Genomic DNA, 23,408 nt, shown 5'->3' with positions numbered 1-23,408 from the left:
GGTCTCTCTGTATTAAGGTGACAAATACAGGGTTAATTGCTTAAAAGAATATTGAATAAACAGCCTTATTCAAAAAGAATACAAATCAAAGCACTCCAGCAACTATAGACATGTAAATACCAAAGAAAAGAAACCACATAACTCACTATTTGATCTCTTTGTCCTTACACTTGGAAACAGAAGATTAGAAAACAGAAATCACTTCTCAAAGCTGAGAAAAAAGCAGGCAGACAGACAAAGACTCAGACACAAACTTCCCTCCACCCAGAGTTGAAAAAAAAATCCTGTTTCCTGATTGGTCCTCTGGTCAGGTGCTTCAGGTGAAAGAGACATTAACCCTTAGCTATCTGTTTATGACAACATGCCCTGAGAGTACCTTTCCCAGACCTGAAGAAGAACTCTGCATAGCTCAAAGGCTTGTCTATCTCGCCAACCGAATTGGTTGAATAAAAGATATTACCTCACCCACTTGGTGTCTCTATAAACCTTGGACCAACATGGCTATGACAACACTGCATCTTCCATCTTTGTTAATGGAAGATATAGTATATTCTCTCTTCCTTTACATAGTGAAAAGAAATAAAAGACTAGATTCCCCAACAGACTTACTATTTTTCGGTCTGTGCCATTTTGATAAGCACTCCAAATCTTATCTTGTCTGGTGTCAGACCAATAGATGCGATCAGTGACTGAATCAAAATCAATAGCTACTATATTCCTCCCATCTCGAAGCAGAGAATAAATGCTGTGTGACTGAGAGGTGATGTTGTCTACAACAATTTGGTTACGGCTTGCCACTAGTAAGAGAAGATTCCCAGACTCTGCAAAAGAAGAGAAATGAATGCAAACAAATAAACTATGCAGTAGTAACCCCATAAACAATTCAGAATGTTTTTCTAGGGGAGGAAAACAAACCACTGAGATTTTATAACTTGGACAAATTTGAGTGGGTTTGTCTCATGCCAAAGTATAGAAGTGCTACAGGTTCTTAATAAAACAAGTTGTGTACATTTTTTAATATGGGCAAAATAATGAACTTTTCCCTAATTTTGTTCTTGAAAGCATCTAAATCGCTTTTGTTGAAACTTAAAAAAAAAAATCTGTCTGAGGTAGACACCTCGTAAGGAATATTTCAGCCGGAACAGCTAAAAATTTGGCAAACGTTATAAGCAACTGAAAATGGGAGCTGTTGGTCAACCCGCACTATAAACAATGTTACCTGCACCACCTATAATGTAGATATTGAATACACTATGTATATTTTGTCAATAGTATGTGTTGAGGAATACCACCCAATGCGCCCAGTTATTTGTTTCAGTCAAGCTATGTTTGGTACAAGAATGAAAGTGAAGGGTCAAAGGTAGCCTTAAAGCAGCCATTTTTCTAGGGTTATCCTAGGATGGGCTGGCCGCAGCATAAGTCAGGGCATCTTCAGGGCCATTCTGACTAACATACAGCTGCCTATAATGTCAAGGGCCCAGCAGGCAGTAATTGCCTAAGTGACACTGCCATGCTCCTTTTCTCTAACCACAAAGTCTGCAAGGAGTGTGGTGCAGAGCTGCTCCACCATCTGGGGATTCCCCCTATCACAGAGGAACAGTCTAGTGACAAGATCCACTGGGTTTGTGACTCCTTTGTACTTCTGGAGTGCTATGAAGAAACTACAAGACAATGAAGAATGACAACCAGTGGGTGACATTCGCTGCTCTACAGAAGGCGAGCCCAAAGCAATATTTAAGTCTTATGTAAGGCTGGGACTTAAGTAGTTCATAGACCTTGCAATCTGCCCAGAGGTAAATTTTACTGAATAGGCGAAAACCGAGAGGTGCTGAGCATCTACACACCCACTGAACACCTTCCTCCAAAACATACTTTCACAGTCCCAACGTTAGAATTCTAGAACAAGCCATTTCAAACACATTGGAAAGGATGATAATTACTAGCTAGCCTCACAGCTAACAGTTTTAATATCCAGGGTTATATGCCAGGAATTATTAAAAAATTACTATTTTTATAACCTCTTATAAAACAGGGGGTTTGTAGCATTATCAAAATGTCTATGTACATGATGCTGTGGACTGCATCTAAAACCCCTACTCACTGTTTTGGATTTTATATCAGTATTCCTCACCTGCAGCTTTACAAGTCCTTCCATTGGCTTCTAAAATGTATCCTTCACCACAGTAACACCTCGAAGACCCTCTTTCATTGTAACAACGCTGACTGCAAAAGCCTGGAGGGTCACATTCATTAATATCTTCACAGGTCTTGGAGTCATTAGCAAGATAGTATCCGACTGGACATGTACACTGAGCTCCAAATGGCCCTTGAATGCATTCGTGAGTACAGCCAGCATTATTGTCAGAGCAACTCTCCTGATCTGAAACAAGGGTGAGGGAAAACAAGCAGATCTTTTTTTAAAGTTTCTATGCTTGCATCAATCCTGTGCACTTGCACTATGAGCCACATTCTGCTTTCCATTATACACATGCAACTGTCAATTATTGAGAATGTGGCCAGGATCTTTATTCATCACACTAAAGTACAGTATGTATAATTCATAAAAAGGAAAGTATATTAATAATATTTGTCACTATCATGTAAAAGGAATTCAAAACATGAGAGTCTTTGCTAAAGTTCTATAATGCTTAAAAGCAAAGTTAGCTGGAAGTATATAAATCATTTACAGTGCAAATCGGAAACTAAAATATTATTAATACACAGTAATTTAATATGTTTCATAATCATACCTGGCTGAGGTTCATCTGAGAGCGTGCATTGATTAAAGAGAGGAAGGAAGCAAGGAAAGAAAGAAAGAAGTTACACTTAAGTGAAAATCAACAGTCGCAATCAACATAACACAAATTCTGCTCCCTCATGGGTTTTAGATTAAAATCAGAAAAAAACCAAGTTAGAAATATCTAAGAAAATATTGAAGATTGAATCCAATTTAATTTTAAATGACAACATATTTGATCAGGTTCCATTTTTAAAATGTCAAACATAAGCAAATAGTGTCTAATATTTTACTCCCTGATAAAACAAAACTCTCTGCTGACGTCAGTGGAAGTCCACTGAATAAAGACTGCTCCCAATCACATGGAGTGAATTCCCTGGAATTGTCTTTCTACTGCAAGGTGCAGTTCACCTGTCTGAGATTCATACTTAACCCAACTTCATCTTGAATACCACCACATTTCTGAGTTCACAATGAATCTTGCATTTTCTGCTAGAAATGTTTCTATGCCGAATATACAACAAAGCAGCAGTGATGATGCTCATTGTATTGCATAACTTTTTGAAACAGCACAAAACTTTTAGACTATTGTTCATGCTAAACAGCAACTTACTGCAGAGTGGGGATTCATCAGCTCCATTAGGACAATCTGCGATGTTATCACATACTTTGCTCAGATTCACACAAATGCTGTGACCTGGACATTGCCACTGCCAGCTGGGGCACCGGAAAGGCTGAGTGGGACAATCTCTCTCATCACTCATATCCCTGCAGTCATTGTCACCATCACAGATCCACGCTCGATAGATGCAGTTTCCATTATCACAGCGGAAAAGAGATGGAGGACAGGTTCTGGCAGGACATCTTTGATGTTCATCTGAGCCATCTGTACAGTCAGGATGGCCATCACATTCCCAGTAAGCAGGAATGCAATTGCCATCAGACTGACACTGGAACTCATTCTGGTGGCACATCCCTGGTGGTCTTGTAGCTAGAAGAGTGATATCTGGTATTAAGGAAAGTATTTACATGCTCAAATGGAGATGCATATACAATGGGTCTAATTCAACTCTGGTATAAGTGGGTACAATTCTTGAGAAGTCAATAGAATTGTATCCACTTGCCACAGGTCCAAGTCTGGCTACAGACAGGAAGTTTTAGACTCTCCTAAATACTTCTGCTACTTTTTTAATGCAAAAACCAGTGGCTTCATTCACTTTTCACACCGTGTTGAGTATGTACACATTAATATGCACATGCACGCACATACTCACACAAATTGCTACAAGTCTTTGAAACAGCAATTATCTGCTTGCTGTACCTCAAAATCTTGATTAATTTTAATTTACAAAATTACTCAAAGGAACTAGCTCAAATTACAAAGTGTTTAAGCTTCAGTTATGGTCTAGCTCTTGTGCGTTAGAAGATTTCAAAAAAGTATCATAATTCTAAATATTTTAAAATTTTATTTCTAAATCTTAAAAAAATAATGCTGGGAGCAAGTCTGCCAAAACCCCCATTCAAGGTTTGGATCCACGAAGAATGAAGACGCTAGCCTATGCCAGAAAATTTGCTCTTGGCTGGAATCTACTGTATGCAGAGTTCCTGCTTGGAAGAAATATTTTTAGACTAAGTATTTTGAAAGTAGTTTTGAGGTTATAATAGTGGGTGAGATACAGTTTTTATAAACTTTAATAACCAGAGCCTCTATTTTAATATCTATGCATCATAGTGTACTTACGACAACCAGTCTCATCTGAGTGATCATTGCAGTCAAAAACACCATCACACTGGTAATAAGTATTGATGCATTGGTCTCCACTTGCACATTTAAACTCTGAGGCACTACAGTTGTATACTACAAATGAATAAATACAGTACTGCATTAGCTATTACCTTAAAAAGGGCTAGATTGTCCCTATCTTGTCCGTAGCTACAAAAGATAGGCAGATGCAAGAAATCCAGGCTTTATTGCAGTCTCTTGCTCTCTGGAGCACAGAAACTATAAAACCTTGGCACTCCCTGGGAAACCAGATTCCCCCCAGTGGCAGAGAAAGCAGGTTGCTGGCACTCTGCACCAACTCACACAGCACTGGACATACTACTCATACACTTTGGGGAATTTTAGGAGAATTTTGCAACTCTGAGCAGCTTTATGCCAAACCCACTAAGAGCCTGTGCTTACATGGCATGAGAGAGTCCAAAGAAACCAGCACGTGCAACAAACAAATTCATAAATAACCATGCTTACGAGGGAAATTGTACTTACTGCAATCATGCTCATCTGCTCCATCTACACAATCCTTGTCCCCATCACAAACATAAAATGGGTCAATGCAGCGATGGTCAGGACACTGAAATTGACCGGGTTCACATGTCCCTGTAAAATCTATTAAGAGAAAAATAAAAGTGTTTGCATTCTTTCCTTTTACCTTGAACCAGCAAAATGGTCAGAACATGAAGACATCTGACTCACTTCTCTTAGCTATCCATGCTATCTAACAGCTAACAGCAAGATGAATTAAAAAACATTCTACCATAGACACTAGTACATGGTAATGATTTATTTAGCTGCAGGTTGGAAGTTGTGCAGAATAGGACCATAGAATCATAGAAATGTAGGGCTGGAAGGGACCTCAAGAGGTCATCGAGTCCAGCCCCCCCAAACTGAGGCAGGACTATATATATCTAGACCACCCCTGACAGGTGTTTGTCTGACCTGTTCTTAAAACCTCCAGTGAAGTGGATTCACAACCCCCTAAGTAATCTATTCAGTGCTTAATTATCCTTAAAGTTTTTCCTAATATCTAACCTAAATCTCCCTTGCTGCAGGTTAAGACGTTTACTTTTCGCCCTACCCTTAGTAGACATGAACAATTGATCACCATCCTCTTTATAACCAAGACTCCAACCTGTGAGAAGGAGACTTGCAGAAGGGTAACCAGGGAGCTTAACACTCTTACTCCATTGCAAAAATTCTGTGAGCTGTTGCTGGGTGAAAACATTCACAGTATGTTATCTGATGGGGCCTTCCTATCAATAGACTAGTCAATGGCATCACTCATGTATGTAAGTGTTTACAACACTGCGCCTTAGTTTCTTTGATTTTGTAAACTGCAATGCAATGGATTTTGCAGATACCACAATTCAGAGCAATATAGTTGTCACAATCACATCATTTTTAATAGTGACTGCTTTGTATTTCCATATGGTCTTAATATTTGAACGCATGTTGACTTTTCCAAGTCTCATAAGATGGAATAGTATTATTCCAAGTTCCATATTGGTTCTTTCTTTCTTTCTGAACATATGTATCCCTCTCATATACATATGTACACATATTTATGTAGTCATATGTAATCTATACACACTGTACTGCAAACCAGATAATTCTGACACTCACTGCAATTTTTTTCATCTGACCCGTCACCACAATCATTATCTGTATCACATAGCCAGATCCTGGGAATACACCTGCTATTGTCACAGGTGAACAAGGTTACAGGGCATGAAGTGGGACCCTGCGTAGGACAATGTTGTTCATCACTACCATCAAGACAGTCATTATGTTTGTCACAATGCCAGCGACCTGGAATGCACTGCCCATTGCCACAGGTAAAGGCTGATGAAGCACAAGAATTATCTAAACAAGAAACAAAACATGAAAACATTTGTACAGCAATAGCTCCAAAAGTTGCCTTCCTTGAAACAAGGACTATAAATGTAATAATGCAATTTCTAAAACTTGTATCAAAACCATTATTTATGGCAAGAAACCATCAGTAATTTTAAGAAATACATGCTTAGAACAATTTTTTAAATTGTAATTATTAACGATAAGGTAAAAGGTAAAGGTTTTAAAAAATATTTCAAAACAATGAAAAAAAGAAGAAAGGTCACTTGCTCCTTCATTCTCACCAAAATGACATCATAGATTCTACTCTCTGTTACATACATGCAACTCCCAGTAAAGTCAATGAGACTCTTGCTTATAAATCACCTTGAAGATGCCAAGCACCAAATAAATGCGTGGTATTCATCCGATATCTTGTCTGCATTATATTATCAACAGTAATTCTCCTACTACTCTCACATTTTATTTTTGATCAACACATTTAAACACTTTGTATGTTTGAACCAATTTACAGAAAAACCAGGAACTGAACAGTAAAGGCTCAAAGTGCACTCTTCATTCACTTTACTGTGGAATGGGAGAAAAAAGACAGAACTCAGGGAGATAAAACAAAAACCTTTCCAAACCTTTACCCAGAACCCAAACCCTAACACAATTTTGTTCAAACATCCACATACCGCTGCATTTACTAACTTCATCTGGCAGCAGAAATATCAAAATACCACTAGCAGCTACTCTTGTAGTATCTTGCAACCTTATTAATCCCTTAAAGTTTACTAATGGAAATCTCCTAGAAAAAGCCACTCTTGTGACACTGCAAGCCCCATTTTCAGTCAAAAGATGTATTGTCTAAGCTATATCCCTTATTCATGTAACTCCAATGGGACTAGTCACATGGATTAGGAAGACTTCTAAGATTTGTCCTCAAATAAACGCAAAAAATCAATGCAGACTGAGCCACCAAAAGTGTCTGTAGTGCAAGTATCACTAACTGTAAATTACAAGGACGACGACTTACTTAGCGATCCACAGTTTTGTTCATCACTGTTATCGTGACAATCATCAACACCATCACACTGGTAGTACCTAGGCACACATCTTCCATTGCCACAGGAAAATGAATAGGAACCACACTGCAAAGTCGGTGGCTCATTTGATGGATCTTCAATACATGTCAGCTGATTAGGACCCAGCTTCATACCATATGGACAGCCACAAACCCTCTGAAAATTAGGTACTGGGAAGCAGAAGTGGCTGCAGTCTCCATTAGGATTTGTTCCTCTATTACAATAGTTAGATCCTAAAAAGAAAATGCCCTGAGAGATTAATATATGTTCAATTTGTAATAGTCTGGAAACTGTTAAAATACATTGTTTATCATAAAACATAACATAAACTGTGGCAGATTAATGATGTAAAACTAAATGATCTGGGTAAAGTTTTTAAAAAAATATTTAAGGCCTAATTCTGCTCTCACGTTAGTGAAAAGTCAATAGGGTTAGAGTGTATAAATGAGATCAGAAGCAGGCCCATAGTACAGTAAGTGTTTAATAACACATTTCTCCTAGTAGAAAACAAATCTAACAACATGCTACTTATTTTGGCTCCAATTCTGGCAAGTGTCTGGAAACAGATACACACGTACGCTTCAAACTGGAACATCTTCCTGAGTAAGGACAATGGGATTTGACACAATATTTGGATAGCAACTTGAAAATGTAAAGCATTATGTAAGCGGAAAGTCTCACCACTAGATTTTGTTGCATTTTTTGATAAATTGGTGGATTTTTCAGTGCCAGTGTACTGCATGTAATACTTCATTCAAATAACCTCATGCACAGAATTTCAGCTGAGTGAAAAGACTAAAACAAAATTTTAACCATGTAAAAGGAGATAATTCAATGATTGGTACAGCACAACTTAGAAGATGTTTAGTCCAGTCTTCAAGTTTTTGTATCAGACAAATAGTGCCGTTTAATCAATATACCCTTTATTTATGAAAGTGGAAATATTGAGTTGTAATAAATAATAAATTGGGCAGAATGTAATGAAATTAGAATTTCATCTTTATGAGGTTATTAAACAACTAACAGATACATCCACACAAAACCACACCCAGTCACAGAACACTGAACTACATAATCAGTGACAGCCCAATGGGGTAACCTTTAATGGTGAGAGGGCAAATACTTTGACTCTTTTGTGAGTACAACGAGCTAGCTTACCTATTTGAGAATGAGCATCATAAGATTTTACATGCATAATATTACTAATCCCCCTCCTAATAATAGTCATTTCTCCTCCATCTGATTTCCTCACTCGAACTATTGCTCCAAGTCTCCAGTCAGTAAAATATGCATAACCTGTATTGAAAGACAGTTAACACTTAGTAACGGTTATAGTGCAATATGATACAAAAGGTCAAATGACGCTGGATAAAATCTCAATGCTGGTCATGTAAATCTAATGAATTCTCATGCCTAAGTCTTTCAGGAAAAACAAAAAAATGGCAGCAAATACAAAATGATTGCATAATGCATTGTGAAAGATATTCCATAAACTGATTTGCCACTAAATCCGCAGAAATACCTGCTCCAAAAACAGATCCAACTTGCCCTCCCAGACGTTGTCTAAGCTCAAATTCAGATCTGATTCTGTATCAGGATATAATGACTTAGTCCCATCTCAACTTCTAATACAACTTTAAAAACTGTTTGCCGATAAACTTTTCCAGCATCTGAAGATATTTTGCAAAATAATTTTTTAATATAATGTCACAAAAAGGGGGCAGGTGCTGATACTCTTACTAACATCATGTGAGCCATTGTAGATAAATATCAGGACATATCCTACATGCAACTGAGTCGATCCACAAGTACAGAGCACCTCTTGAGAGGTCAGTGGTGGCTGAAGGTTCACTAAGCTTCTCAGAGACTATGATCTAGTGTCTAGTGATTACACAATCACACCCTCCTAGAAGCTGTAGCTAGTAGTGTAACATACCCAAGATATCGCACTGAAAAGGTTAACTTAGTTACAAGAACAATCATTTAAGTTCTCAAATGATTTGAGTACAAATGTGTGAAAAGCAGCCTTCAAAAGTAAACAAGCAGCACTGAGTATATTTCATTACACGAACTTTCAACACTGTCTTTTTGTAGAAAACGTGCATCGCAAAAGATTGCATAATACTTCATTGTGTACAGTCTCAGCTCATTTCATGGTAAATATTATGGATTTTAATACAGCTAATATTTTTCAATGCCAGACTCACCTCCAAAGATAGTCAAGCCAAATGGATGAGACATCTGATTAATGCGTTCAAGAGTCCTTCTGTCTAACCCATTAAAGGTACTGTGCTCAATTTTATCAAAAAAGGCATCCACCCAATACAGCCTTAAAGCACTAAAAACAATAAAAAGGTTTTATCTCAAAGAATTACAAATTTACAAACAGAAATAAGTTTCCCAATAAGTGAACAGTCCTAGACTAGATTTTTCATGAAGTTATTTCAGAATTTTTTTCTGAGAAAATCTCAAATTTCACATTTTCACATTTTGAAAAAAATACCGCTCCCGGAGAAAATAAAAGCACTGCAACACGCAGTATGAAATATAGTGTTCCATACTTTTGCTTCTTGCAAACAATAAAAGATAGTTGCAAAGGTGTCTTTTACAATGCCCCCTGTTTAAAGAAAGAAATACATATTTGCTCAAAAGGCCTCCGTGGCTTCTCATCGGTCTTTTTCTTACCCCCAGTCAATGGCTAGGCCATTGGGCCAGCCAAGTGTTGTGTTCACAATTGGCAAGGCATGGGATCCATCACACCAGGCTCTCATGATTTTAGCAGGGCGGAACCAATCTGTCCAGAATATATAACTGGGAAAAAAAAGAAGAAAATGCTTGGGAAATATTCATAACCATGAAGAAATAGCTGTTTTTGTCCACTGAAAATAGTTTGGTTAATACAATCAATGCACATTTCAAAAAAACATGCACTCTCTCTTTTGTGTCATGCCATCACAATCATTTTTAAAAATCAGATTTTCTCTTGGTTGGAAGAAATGGCTCCATCCAACAACAATATATTTCATAATACTCATCCAGGTATTCTGCTAAAACTAAGTGGGGAAAAGGACCCAAATTCACTAAAAGTAAGCAGGGAAAAGGACCGAGATTCATTACATCTGACCCAGGGGGGTCTAAATTGCACATCCCAGAGCCAGCAGAGTCCCTTGCATACACTAAGAGAGGGGAGGAGGTATTTGCACTGCTCTAAACAGTTTCCACAAGCCCTTCCTCTTTCCATAGTACGAGGCACATGAATACAGTTGACACTGGAGATAGTAGATGCAAGCTCATGAGGAGCCAATGCAATCTTGATGCAGTTAGGCTGCATTATAGCTTATGTGAACAGAGCACTAATGGACACTTAACCATGCTATGCACGTGGAAAGAGAAACCGCTGTTATCATTTGGGAAACCAAATGCTTCCACTTGGGACATTTTTTTGGTTACAGATCAGTGACTACAGCACTGGGCAATAATATTTTACAAAACAAACTCAGAGTACCAACATGAACTGGTAGGTGTAGAATAAGATTCCATGCATATGACTTACAGGTGAAACATCAAATCAAGTAAACAACTCAGATGACTACATGTCATAATAAAACAGATGAGAGCAACAGCTCTGAAGCATGTTGCTGATTCATTTATTTTTTGTTATGTATTCACGCCACTCCTAAATCTCCACCCCTTGAAGAAGTAAAGAGGTACTCCAAAATATCATTTCCTGCAGAAGATAAGTGAGTCAATTCAAAATTGTGGGTGGTAGACAATTAAAGCTGAGTTCGAACACCACAACAGCCTTTATACATATTTGCACAGATAAGTTAATAATTGATTGTGTTGGCAGGTAACAAGACTCTCTTAAAAGTGGCTAATTTGGTGATTCCCAAAATCATTACAAAACAAGTGACGGAGTTCGAACAATAAGGAACTAATGAATCATAAATACAAAAAACATGTTGCAGAGAAAAGGCACATTTCAACAGAGAGCAGAATTAGGGCAAAAGTTACACTTAAAAGATCACGCAGATAAACCTCATAGAGCAATAGAGCACATGTAGCAGAAAGAGAGAGATTAGTTAGACAGCAGAAAGAGCAAAGTTGTTCACTCCACTCAGTGCCAAAGCAGTACAAACAACAGGAGTCAATGGTTGCAGCAGAAACTGGAGTCTGTAAGATCACACGGAACTCCTCTGATCCGAAAGTAATTGTGAAGGACCAAGTGGCTGTGCTGAAGAAGAATGAAGATGAAATGAAGGTTATGACAACATCTGAGTAAGATAATACAGAACAGCAGCAGGAAGAAAGGAGCAAGGAGAGAGAGAGAGTTTACTAAACCAAAAAGACAATATATAAAAGAGAGAGAAGCATCCTCTTAAATACTTTTAAAAGAATGTGTGTGTTGAGTAAGGGTAGTTTCCAAGATTTATAAACCTAACAAATGCAGAGTATTTCTTTAGATGGGGAGGGGTGCAGTGTTCTGCAATGCTAAATGTTTAATTAAATGAGCAAAAACCAAGCACAGCAAGTGACCTCTAGGTGCCGGATTTAACTGGTTAATGAATCAAACATACTGGGTAAGAGCAGCAGCTTCAAAGATCTGTGTAGTTACTGGTTTTCAATAGTACATATATCACCTCCCTGGTCCACCCTTATACAGTTAGTGACACTAGAAGCAAAGTATCTATTTTAAGCACAGTACCCTCTATTTTTCAGATGTTTTGTTCCATTAGGCATGAGGTAGCCACATCTTTGTCAAGATTTTAATGTATAGTGCGATTTAATTCAAAAAGAAAAATCAAACCAAACGATGACAAATTCCTTTCTTAATATTTACAGGTAGGCATTAATATGTCCATAGTTTTGTCCTGACCTGTCAATGCACCTACAGTCATAGAGCTGAGCTTAGCTGCTTAACACAACTCTACCAGTGAACAAAGCTTCACATTCCAATGGTTAGAGATTAGGAATGTTCCTTATCAGCTCATCACTACACTTTTAGGATAACTCAACCGCCTAGGGGAATGGGTTATTAAAAATGAAGATGCAATTAAGGAAAATATGCAAAGAATCATTAAGATACTCTATACCAGGGATAGGAACCTAAAGTATGCAGTGAAAGTGACACTTTAACATAGCTGCAGTTGCATGGAGAGTTGCAATTAAGGTTAGGCATTTCCATCAAAAGATACACAGACTCTTCTTTTCATTGTATTACACAACGCAGAATCTTATTGTTTAGAGTATATGTCAAAGACAAACAGCAGCATCTTACAAGTTTCAAATAGAATTATTCAAATACAGAAATTGAAGGTCATAAAAGGATCCAAATTATACTTCTCAGAACTATTCTGTGTTAAAAATAATACATATATAACTTTATCTCTAGACTGTGGAGGTGGAGAGCAATTTTCTAATCCAAATGATATAAAACTAACAAGCTTCTCTTGGCTTTACATCAACAACAAAAGCAAAATAAAAAAATCTGTGCCTTTAAAGATAATTCTGTTGAATATTGCTTTCATGTTCAATGAATATCATCTTGCACTTTGCTTGGGATGCTGTAATCTGGGCCAGGATAAGAAAAATGCAGAAGAAAGAAGCTGGTGGGAGAGATAATATTTTGGAAAGTAGATGAAGTCCAAAACCAGAAATTCTGAAACGTAAATTTAACCTGTGCTGGTGCTGCTAAAACTTACAATTATTTGCAGCTTTTAAAATAAAAACAAAATCAGACTTACCCAATAACAGGATGAACCACTATTGATCGAGGGTTATTTAAATTCTGGACAATAGTTCGTCTAGATTTATCCGTCAACCTCATTACACTAATGCTCCTATATCGAGGATCTGTCCAGTACATGTTCTTTGAGATCCAATCAAAGGCCAAATCTTCAATGCCTTCCACCCTATTGGCTGTCAGAATTTCTCTGCCTAGAATTTGCAATAGATACAGTATAAATTAAATCCTTTGTATGTGATACAATCACAGGAAAGCACAATTTTGTTCACAGAGCAGAGCGATCCTGCTTTTGGATAATTTTGATTATCTATGAGTTACCAACCAATGATATAGCAGCTGGATTGCACCCCGTGTCAGAGAGGGCTTGCTACACTCAGAGAGATTCATCCTGGAAAAGGGAAAATTAAGGTTTGGCCAGAAAAAGGCAGCTATAATTTGCAAACAGGGTTTCACAGGAGTCCTACAAAGGGAGGTCATTAAGGGACACACTGAATCAGCACATCCTTTAGGCACCCTAGCCATGCTTCCTCCCTCCCCAGCCAGAGCTACCCACTGTCTGGGCAGCACTGGCCAACTTCAGGCACCCTGATGGAGCCGGGTGATGAGCACTCGGGGAATTTTTCACCAGTTTGACAGAGGAGTGAGTCAAGTCCAGTAAGGCCAAATTCTCCCCTCCCATATGTGCATGTAGCCCTTACTGAACTCAATGAGAGGTGTACATGTGTATGGAAGGGCCGAAACTGGTCCTTAATCTGTACTTCAGTCAGGAACACTCCTAATAATACCACAAATAAGATTCTTATTAATCATCACACAACTAGTGTGGTCTCTTGCTATACTGCACTATCTCAAACAATCAGGCCAGAGTCTTGTCTCACAGAAGGAGATAAAAATAAGAAACACCCAATTTTCACAATGTAAAGATATAGCAGAATTGATGAACTGGCACTAGTTGAGAGAGTGGGAGGAGGGGGCACAAATATTTCACTCCTAAGTGAACACAGCAGGAATAATTCTTAGTGACTAGGTTGCCAAGTTGGCCAAAGACCAGCAGAGTGTCTGTTTATGGATAACACAATCACATTAAGATTATTATTATTCAATATTTACATTTCAGTACCACCTCTAGAGCTCCCAATCAGGGACTGAGCCACCATTATGCTAGCCAGCATATACACCTATAATGGAAAGACATGAGGGAAAACAGAATCCAACAATGACTTGAGTGGGAGTTTTGCCTGAGTGTGGACTGCAGTAGTGTGCCCTTAAACAGGGAAAATTAACACAAAATGCAAGCATCAGTCCTTACAGATCCTTTAAAGGAATTGGAAGGATCCTTGCCGCCTTCTTATCTTTTTGAATGTTTTCAGAGTGGTATTTACAGTAGTCCCATATAAGATTAGTACAAATATTTGTGATCGTACTTTCTCAGTCTGAAACTGGGATTGATATTCATCTCTATTTCTCTAGAATACTCCTTTTTGTATTTTTGATATTTTACTGTCATTGTTTCAATTAGCTGGCATTTTCTAAAAATGAAAGATTATTTACATATCTTCGTCTATGAATACTAGTATGTAATGGAGCAGGATCACTGCACCCTCTGCCTTGGGAAAAGATAGTGCAAACCCTACTTGAGGGCCTCCAGCAGTATAATGTCCTTCCAGAGCTGGGCTGCAGTGGTACAAGCTAATCATAATATCCTATGCAAACAACAGTGGCCTGCAGACAACCAGCACAGTCCTAATGTAGAGGGTTGGGTTTGGCTATGGAGGACTTGAGATGACACCTGTGTAATTTAAAGCTGTCTTTTCCTACAGGAAAAGCAGCAATGGAGATGTCACCTGTATATGGCCAGTGGTGAATCCAGCTTGGATACACAGCGGGCAGCAATGGCACAAAGATGTACCATTTGCACCAAGAGGGCATATATAGACTGTTTTTTGCTACTGCAAAACGTCAGTTTTGGGTGGCCTGATTCCATACCCACTGCAGTTTGGGTGTACAAAGAATGTAAAACTGGGGCTTGAGTACATTTGTGAAATGGCTAAAATTTGCAAGAGGTTACAAAATTTCCTGCCAAGGCAAATACCTAGCTTTTTCATATGAAGATGCATAAAGAAACCAAACCAACAGTTTGCATCTCACCTGACCCATTCGTTTTTTGTTTATAAATTATATCTCTAGTTGTATCTGAAAAAAAAATGGTGTCATCCTGGGCACAGAAGTCAATTCCAACGAAGTATGAAGGGCTCCCAGTCACTGGGATAATCACATCTTCCTGGGTGGAGATATTGAATGGGATCCCACGCACTGCCAGTTGTGATGAAAAGAGCAAAAACTGCTGCACAGCTATAAAAGAAAAGAACACGTATAGATTTTAGTGACTTAAAGGGCTTCCTCAGGCTCAGATGATTCAAAATTAATTAAATGTAGGTAAGGAACTTTTTAGTTTTATTTTGCAATGTTTGTTTTGGCAATAAAATTTAAACACATAAAACAGAAGGATTGGGGGGGAAGAGAGATGTATAGAAGACGAGAGAGAAGAAGAGAATGAGAAAAAAAATTAGAGTTTCAAGAAGGGGGAAAAGGAAAGAGCAGAAATGGAATTTAAGCAAATAGAGGCTGAAAAAGTAAAATGGAAGAAAGAAAAAAAATAGAATCTCTGAAACATATAGTGATGCAGCAGAGTCTTCCACTTCTTCCACTTGCATAGTTGCTAAGGATTCTACATCTCTTTACAGAAAACATTACCCCAAGAAAAGCAGGCATCGTGGCTCTCTCATTCATTTCCATGGTGACCATTTGTGCAAAGAGAATTGATAGGCTGTATGGGGCCACCTCTGTCACCAGACTATATCTGAGCTGACCACATCAGCTCTTTTCTGACACTTGTAGCAACACAAGTCCTAAGTGACCATGCTCCTAAGTCACCATGAAAAGACAGGAGCAACACTGGAAATTGTTACGTTTAAATTTTACAGCTGTCAACAAAGGTCATAGGAAAAAGTGCTGAACAACTTCGCATATCTAACCCCACATTGGTAATGAAAAACAGGGAAAGGATACTCTGAATACCTTTTCATGCATCTGACGAAGTGAGTATTCACCCACGAAAGCTCATGCTCCAATACATTTGTTAGTCTATAAGGTGCCACAGGACTCTTTGTTGCTTTTTACAGATCCAGACTAACATGGCTACCCTCTGATTCTGAATACCTATTTACACAATTTTCTAGACAAAACTGGACTAGAGTCCCCTCAATGTTCCCTTACTATTTTTCTATGGGGACCCCTCCTGTCTGCCCAGTCTCCTCCCCTATAAACTCCCAAAGAGTTCAGTTCCTGGGGCTCCGTTCTTTTTTATCTACTTTCTTCTTCTCAGTTATTGTATCTCTCTCAACTATTATTTTTTTGTAGCCAGTACACAGCTATGGAGTTCACATGTTTTGAAGTCATTAGTGCACTGGCCATTTACAGACATAATTTCATCCATAGCAGTGCTACTTGCAACAACCACTAATACACTTTCTTACCAATGCAATGTCGCCCATCCATGTGTAGATCAAAGCCCAGGGTGCATTTGCAGCGGTAGCCCAGCCCATCATTATCTGTTTTGTGACTGAGAACACAGATTTGTTCGCAACCCCCATTATTACTTCCACAAGGATTTCTTACTGGAAAATAATGTGGATGGGATTAAATCTTCATGCTATAAACTTTCCATACATCATCAACTTTTATATTTTCAGACATTTTTTCAGTATTTACGGCAAATCATTTGGAGGTATTGCCTAATGAGGGCAAAACTTCAATAGGAAAATATGACACAGAGGGCCCTGTAAGATGCTGAGTAATTCCCAGGAGGTACTGATCATCAACTATCGCTAAAGTTAACTGGCATTCAGATTGCTCAGCACCTTCCAAAAAGTAAACACTTTGGTCTATAACTTTCTGTATTCAGTCTATGGCTACACTAGAGAGCTTGCAGAGGCGCAGCTGCACCGCTGTAAGCTCTCTAGTCTAGCCACTCTAAGATGACAGAAGAGAGCTCTCATATCAACTTAATTAATCCACCCACAGCGAGAGCATAGAAGCTCTGATTCTGACATAGCGCTGTCCACACTGGCGCTTAGATCGGTGTAACTTACATCACTTGAGGGTGGCTTATTCACACCCCTGAGTGACGTAACTTATACGGACATAAGTGGTAGTCCAGATATAGCCCTACACTCAGTACATAGTTATGTCTCACATACAATATTCACTTGTCACAAAGGGCCTGATCCAACTGCCATTAAAGTCAGTGGATATATACTTCCATTGACTTTAATGGCAGTTGGATCAAGCAGGAGAACGATTCCAACACCTCTCTTGACAATCAGTTGGCTTACCATATGGCTGCCTGAGAGCATGGTAAACTGTCACTCCATATGGCCTCAGTGAAGACTGGTAGATAACTTGAGGGTTAGAGTCAGCAAACTTATTAGCCTTTATCACTGCCATCCTTGTCCAATCAGTAAAATAAACATTATGTTCAAAAAGGCTTATTCCATAGGGATGAGGAACCAGTGACCCTCCATGAGCTATTGTCCTCCTGTTACAAAGACATATTTAAGGTTACATGTAGAATATTGTCAGAAAGATAATTCCACTTCATTTTAATCAAAAACAACAACAAAAAATTGAACTCTACTAAATCATTAATTAGCTTCTGCTTTTATATACAAATAAGCTTCCAATACTATATGAGAGAGACAAACAGTGGTCAAAGAAGTGAAGCTGATACAATATATGCAGAGTAGTGTCTCAGAGGAAATCAGAGTAGGCAGAAAGTGAATAATGCAGAAGGCAACTCAAAATTACTAATGAGATGAGAGAAGCAGAAAGCAGCCAGTCTCCACAGAGCAGAGATCAGGCAAGCATGGGACACTTGGGAAGGAGACAGAAGAGGCCTGGGGTGGTGAAAAGATAAAATGCCAGGACATACTGAATAAAATAACAAGTCAAGAAGAAAATTTGGAGAAGGTTACAGAAGGCCAAATCAGAGAGGCCTGCACTAGTTAAATGTGGACACATGAAAAGACCCAAAACCATCATAAAATATGTGCATTCCACACAAACGCTGCAATAATGTATGCTAGATCAATTACAGGGATAATGCAAAAGTGTTTACTTCACTAAATAACACTTTACTATTAAATATATTAACATTAACCTGGATTTATGACTGAAGGTTCTTTTCCTTTATGTAGTTCAAATTTTATACCTCCAGGGGCCTCCAGTTGTGAGGAGACGTGTGCTGTGGTTTTCCGGTGTGTTACTCAGGAGGACATTAAATGCTATTTTAAAAGTACTTTCAAACTATACCATTGACTCACTTCAAAAATGCATAATTTGTACATTAATGTAAGATACTCAATGTTGCAACAAGTGATAAGTTTTTATCTTAGAAAAATACAGATTGTTCTAACCACTTGCATTCCTGCCTTACTAAACCATTAACATGGCCTTGAAAAGAGCAGATATAAGGAGAAAAACAAAGATACCAGCATTGCTTTTATGTGAAGAAACACTCTCTTGCAAATGAAGCAATAACCTGAGTAATAAAATTGTTGACTTGACAGACAACTGTTTTCTTGGACAAGATGTTAACAGGAACTAGAAAGGGAACAATTTTTGCTTCATGTCTGAGAAACACAGAGGCCATAATTAGCAATTTAGAGGTGAGGGAGCTTCTAAATAATAAATAATAGACAATAAATTCAGTGGTCACCGTTAAAAGTCAACAATTTCTGTGGTAGCTGAGATACTGTGGTTACTCCCTATTTATATCAGGAGTGACTGCAGTGTCTCAGACATCACTGTGTGGTAAATGGTGGTAAAGGATGGCTTTTTAATAGCTGTTAGTACAGATCTGTGATTAGGTTTGAAGTGCAATCAAAAAGAGAAGAAATCAGAATGTTTTATTTCCATTGTGGTGTGTGGGGTTTAGGAAACTCGAGTTTACAATGAATGTAACAAACTAGCACAAGGAAAAGACAGAGAAAGGAAATGTAAAGTGTTCAAAGATATAAAAATGCATGCCATCAAAAGACATGTATCATGGGAGTGGGCAATAAGAAACAATGTGAATGAAGAAGGAAGTGCAAAAATATAATCAAGGGGAAAATAGGACATAGGCATAAAACATGAGGCACAGTGGAGGAATTTAACATTTAACAAGTGACACTTCTCACAAATTAAGGTGTCCTATATCACATTCAAGTTGTGTTGTAGTTTAGATGTTGTGAATCTCATTTGGATAGACAGATCTTGAACCAGATATAGTACAACTAGCCCGTAAAATATAAGAAACAAAATTCTCTTCTACCTTTGAAGTCCATCATAAGTTACAGTCTCAATGTAATCAAAGCGGCTGTCCACCCAGTAAAGTCTCTTTGATATAATATCCAGAGTTATTCCAGCAGGCCAACCTAATTTTGTTTTTATCAAATCTTGTCGATTTGTGCCATCCATGAAGGCTCTTTCCACTTTAGGATCTCCAGAAAGATTATCCCAGTCTGAGAAAAATAAATAACTATAAAAGAAAAAACAATTAAGGTCCCACATTTCCTTGAGATTTTATATAAAAGTTACATTTTATGTGGAATTTTCAAATTGTTTCATCATTTAACACAGCACATTTTTAGAGCTGGAGCTATGGTATCAATTGGTGCACAATGAAAATATGCCAGTTAACACCAATTGAGGATCTGGACTACAGTTTTCTCTACAGATAGAGTTCAGCAAGAACTGTGATTTCACCCAAAGGTTTATGGAACTTCTAATGTGCCCAGCAATGGACAGAGGAACCAAACAGACCACCAGGAAAAAGCCAGGATCAACCAGGTGGGCCTTGAAGTGCATCATTATAAAGTGCATAAAACTCATCTCTCTGTCCCAGAAGACAATCAAAATTGTTCATGCCTCTTAATACTGCTGAAGTATATGGGGCAGGGACAAACAAAAACAGTACAGGGTTCACCCACTACTGCATCACAAGCTGCAAAAGGCTAGCAGCCACAACAAAAACATTTAAGGAAAAATTCTACCCCCTGGATGCACATCACAATTCTCACTGGTTTCAATGGTAGCTGCACGTGCACATTGAAGGCTAAAATCTTGCCATAATACTCAGGCTCCAAACAATGATGGTAAAAGCACGCCATGGTGCTGCCGTAACAGACAGTTCTATAGCATGGTATAGCTGGGGTCTTAGTCTGTATCTGTGTAAATTACCATTCAATAGGTAATATTATTTATCAATTAATTCCTCACAGATAACATGACACTGTACAATACATCATGTGCAGAAATAAGTTCACCCACAATGAAATGCAGACACCTCTCAGGGGCAAATGTAGGAGCCATCCTACATAGGGATGTGAAAGATAGAGTGTTAAGTAACTTTTCAAACTGAGCATGATGTTTAAACTGGAATTTAGTTGGGGTGCTGGGTATAATACCCATAATTCTTGTGAAACGAGATATCAGCTAGTAGAACACAAATTGTCATGGACTCCCTTTTATGTTTTATTTCAAAAGACAATTATTGACTATTTCGTAGTTACTGTTCCTTTATATATAAATACAGGGATTTCAACCATCTTTTCTCATTACCTCACCTGTATCACTTACCCAACAGTTGGGTCGAGTGCTATTCCTCTAGGATTTCCCAGATTTTCAGCAATAAGAGTTACACGGTTAGTTCCATCGAAGTTTACCATATCTATTCTGTTCACACTGGTCTCAACGACATACAGTTTATTGTTAACCCAGTCTACTGCGAGATTTTCAGGTGTGTCAACTGAAACATTTAAAACTTCATGGATATCGGAACCATCAATACCAACAGAAAACACCTGAAAATAAAATACATATTACTAACAAACTATTAACTACCATGATGTTCTATTAGTCATCTAAATTACTCACGCAGTAGTTGTCATGACTGAGGTAATCACATGACCTTACAGATATGGGACCAAATTCTGTCCATAGTTACACCCATGTAAATCCTTTAAAGCTGCTCCCCAGGCTTTTGCGAAAAGAAATAAGGAAGATTTTTGTGAAATTTTGGATCCAAATGCAGAAACAGAGAGTTTGATCCATGTTCATTCCTGCAGACTGGACAACTTACCCGACTAAAAATGTCTTCCACCACAGTAAAAATGGCAAAAGTCCTGGAGTAAAAAACAACAACTGCCTGGCTTTTCTGGACCTCAGCGAAAGCATGAGTTTTCAACAGTTTAACCAACAGAGAGTCTTTTAGCAAAGCTCTAATCAGAGGTTAAGTAAACAACCAGGAGAAGGATCTCTTATTGCACCAGCAAGCAATCAGGGAGAGCTGCAGGGAAGCCTTGTTCACCCAAGTGAAGAAGAGGACCGAAAGCTCTCCTATTTTAGCAGAGGGTGAGCTGCACTCCCTTTGCTGCCCCTTACTTTAGCCTCTAGCTCTTAGAATAGAAGGCTCAAGGAGACATGCCGTTTTAATTTACATGTGAGCTCACAGCTACAGTCCGATGAAGCAAACAATGAGTGAGTCTTTTAGTCTTTTTACTACTAATCAAATTCATACTAAAAAAAGTCTTTTTCTGAGGCAGGCAGCCTACATTAAAACAATGTTAAGATGCACCACAAATTAATGCAATCCAGAAAGCTTTGAACTATAAAGGTCACAATTTTAAATCCACTCTGTTGGGTCCACAAACTGTTGAACATATGAACTGTTTAAGCACCTACTCCATTGTTCTAAACCCAGTGACAGAGGATCTTGTGGATTTTAGGCCAAATGCAAACTAGGTAAGATGAGGAACGCCACAGGTGCATAACTCATAATGTTCTTGATTAGTCTGTACCTTAGCTTAATTGTTAACAGAGTGTTTAACAGTCTTTGTTTTTCTAACATTTATGTAATTTCTGTTATAATAAATATTAATTACAATGCATTCCACATGTATGAGAATGCCTTATTTATTATTGTTGTTGTTGTTACTCCTAGAAGTTGCAAACAGGATTGGAGCTCTATTGTGTTATGTGTTACACAAACATAGATAAATAGACAGTCTCTGCCACAAAAAGCTTTTGATGGAAATGTCCATTCACTGAAGTGTGGTACCTTTTACAGTAAAAGGAAAAACAACAGTATAATTGCAGGCAAAAACAGTTTACAGGTAAAACTCTGGCCTCAACCTTAAGCTATGCTTCTGCAACTGGCTTAAGCATAATAAATGGAAATATTCTGTGGGGAAAATGCAAGAATTGTACAAGAATTGTGCAACTATGGGGAAAATCCTGCCCTTTCTCCATGGCCATGCAGGGCCCTTGGCAGTGTGGCTCTGCAGTGGAAGGCTTGGAAAATTTACACATGTGGTAAATTTACACATGTGGTAAACACCAGCTCACTGACAGGAACCTTGCTCTATGCTAACCCTCCACACATTGGGGTCAGCAGGGAGGTTCATAGGTGAACCGGGAAGATCTTCCCATCCCCTACTCCCCATCCAGCAAGGGCAATAAGTAAGTGTCTTATAAAAACTTTTATTATTGAAATTAGGCTCTTTTTTTGGTAGTCTAGAGCTTGGAGGAATGGGGTGTGTAGGTAATATGACAGCTAACATTAGTGACATGTTACTATACTCAGAAATATACAGATTCTTCCAGACACAGAGTTACCAGCTTATTTCCAGGGTTGGTTTACTTGCCCTACAAAGTTCTTATAAAAGTTTTGGATTTATGCAACTGAACTGAAACTTTTATTCTTTTTGATGAGTTTCGGGGAGGAGAAAAGAGACAATGGGAAAAATATGAGCCTACGTGCTTTAACATATACCCCAAACCAACTTCTGAAAATTACTGTTTTACTCTGATTGAAACTGAACATATTTCCTCTTTTCAAAAAAAGTAGTGTAACAAAATATTGGCTCATTACACAAAATATTGTCAATATTTGTTACTCAAAGCTCAATTACAATTCCATTTGGAGTATATGGCAGAAATCTGATTTTTATCATCTTGGAAAACACAGCAGTTTTACATTTTAAATGATCAGGTTTCAAAAAATTACTAAGAAAAATTTGTCCAGTTTTGAAAGAATGTCTACTATTTCTCTTAATTAGGCTTTTGGACTCCATTTCTAATGAAATTAAAAGTTGCTCAAGATAGCACCATATAATAGCATGC

The 23,408-nt window shown here is 38.1% G+C and overlaps 1 protein-coding gene across 2 annotated transcripts in view; it reads right to left on the bottom strand.

The window, feature by feature from the left end:
• LRP2 (LDL receptor related protein 2) overlaps positions 1-23,408 on the bottom strand; it is a 186,145-nt gene that overhangs the window by 106,826 nt on the left and 55,911 nt on the right. For both annotated transcript variants that reach the window (XM_030580404.1, XM_030580405.1), the window contains exons 12-28: positions 20,865-21,088; positions 19,558-19,764; positions 17,579-17,781; positions 16,721-16,861; positions 15,333-15,536; positions 13,183-13,375; positions 10,124-10,249; positions 9,646-9,776; positions 8,597-8,734; positions 7,390-7,671; positions 6,141-6,380; positions 5,007-5,126; positions 4,479-4,595; positions 3,351-3,728; positions 2,751-2,765; positions 2,132-2,380; positions 610-821 (exon numbers count right to left, since the gene is read on the bottom strand). In XM_030580404.1, the coding sequence (XP_030436264.1) occupies positions 610-821; positions 2,132-2,380; positions 2,751-2,765; positions 3,351-3,728; positions 4,479-4,595; positions 5,007-5,126; positions 6,141-6,380; positions 7,390-7,671; positions 8,597-8,734; positions 9,646-9,776; positions 10,124-10,249; positions 13,183-13,375; positions 15,333-15,536; positions 16,721-16,861; positions 17,579-17,781; positions 19,558-19,764; positions 20,865-21,088 (3,180 nt within the window). The remainder of the gene's footprint in view (positions 1-609; positions 822-2,131; positions 2,381-2,750; positions 2,766-3,350; positions 3,729-4,478; positions 4,596-5,006; positions 5,127-6,140; positions 6,381-7,389; positions 7,672-8,596; positions 8,735-9,645; positions 9,777-10,123; positions 10,250-13,182; positions 13,376-15,332; positions 15,537-16,720; positions 16,862-17,578; positions 17,782-19,557; positions 19,765-20,864; positions 21,089-23,408) is intronic.

This window comes from Gopherus evgoodei, chromosome 11, assembly GCF_007399415.2.
Source record: "Gopherus evgoodei ecotype Sinaloan lineage chromosome 11, rGopEvg1_v1.p, whole genome shotgun sequence".
NCBI lineage: Eukaryota > Metazoa > Chordata > Testudines > Testudinidae > Gopherus > Gopherus evgoodei.
This window is presented reverse-complemented; position numbering and strand designations above follow the sequence as displayed.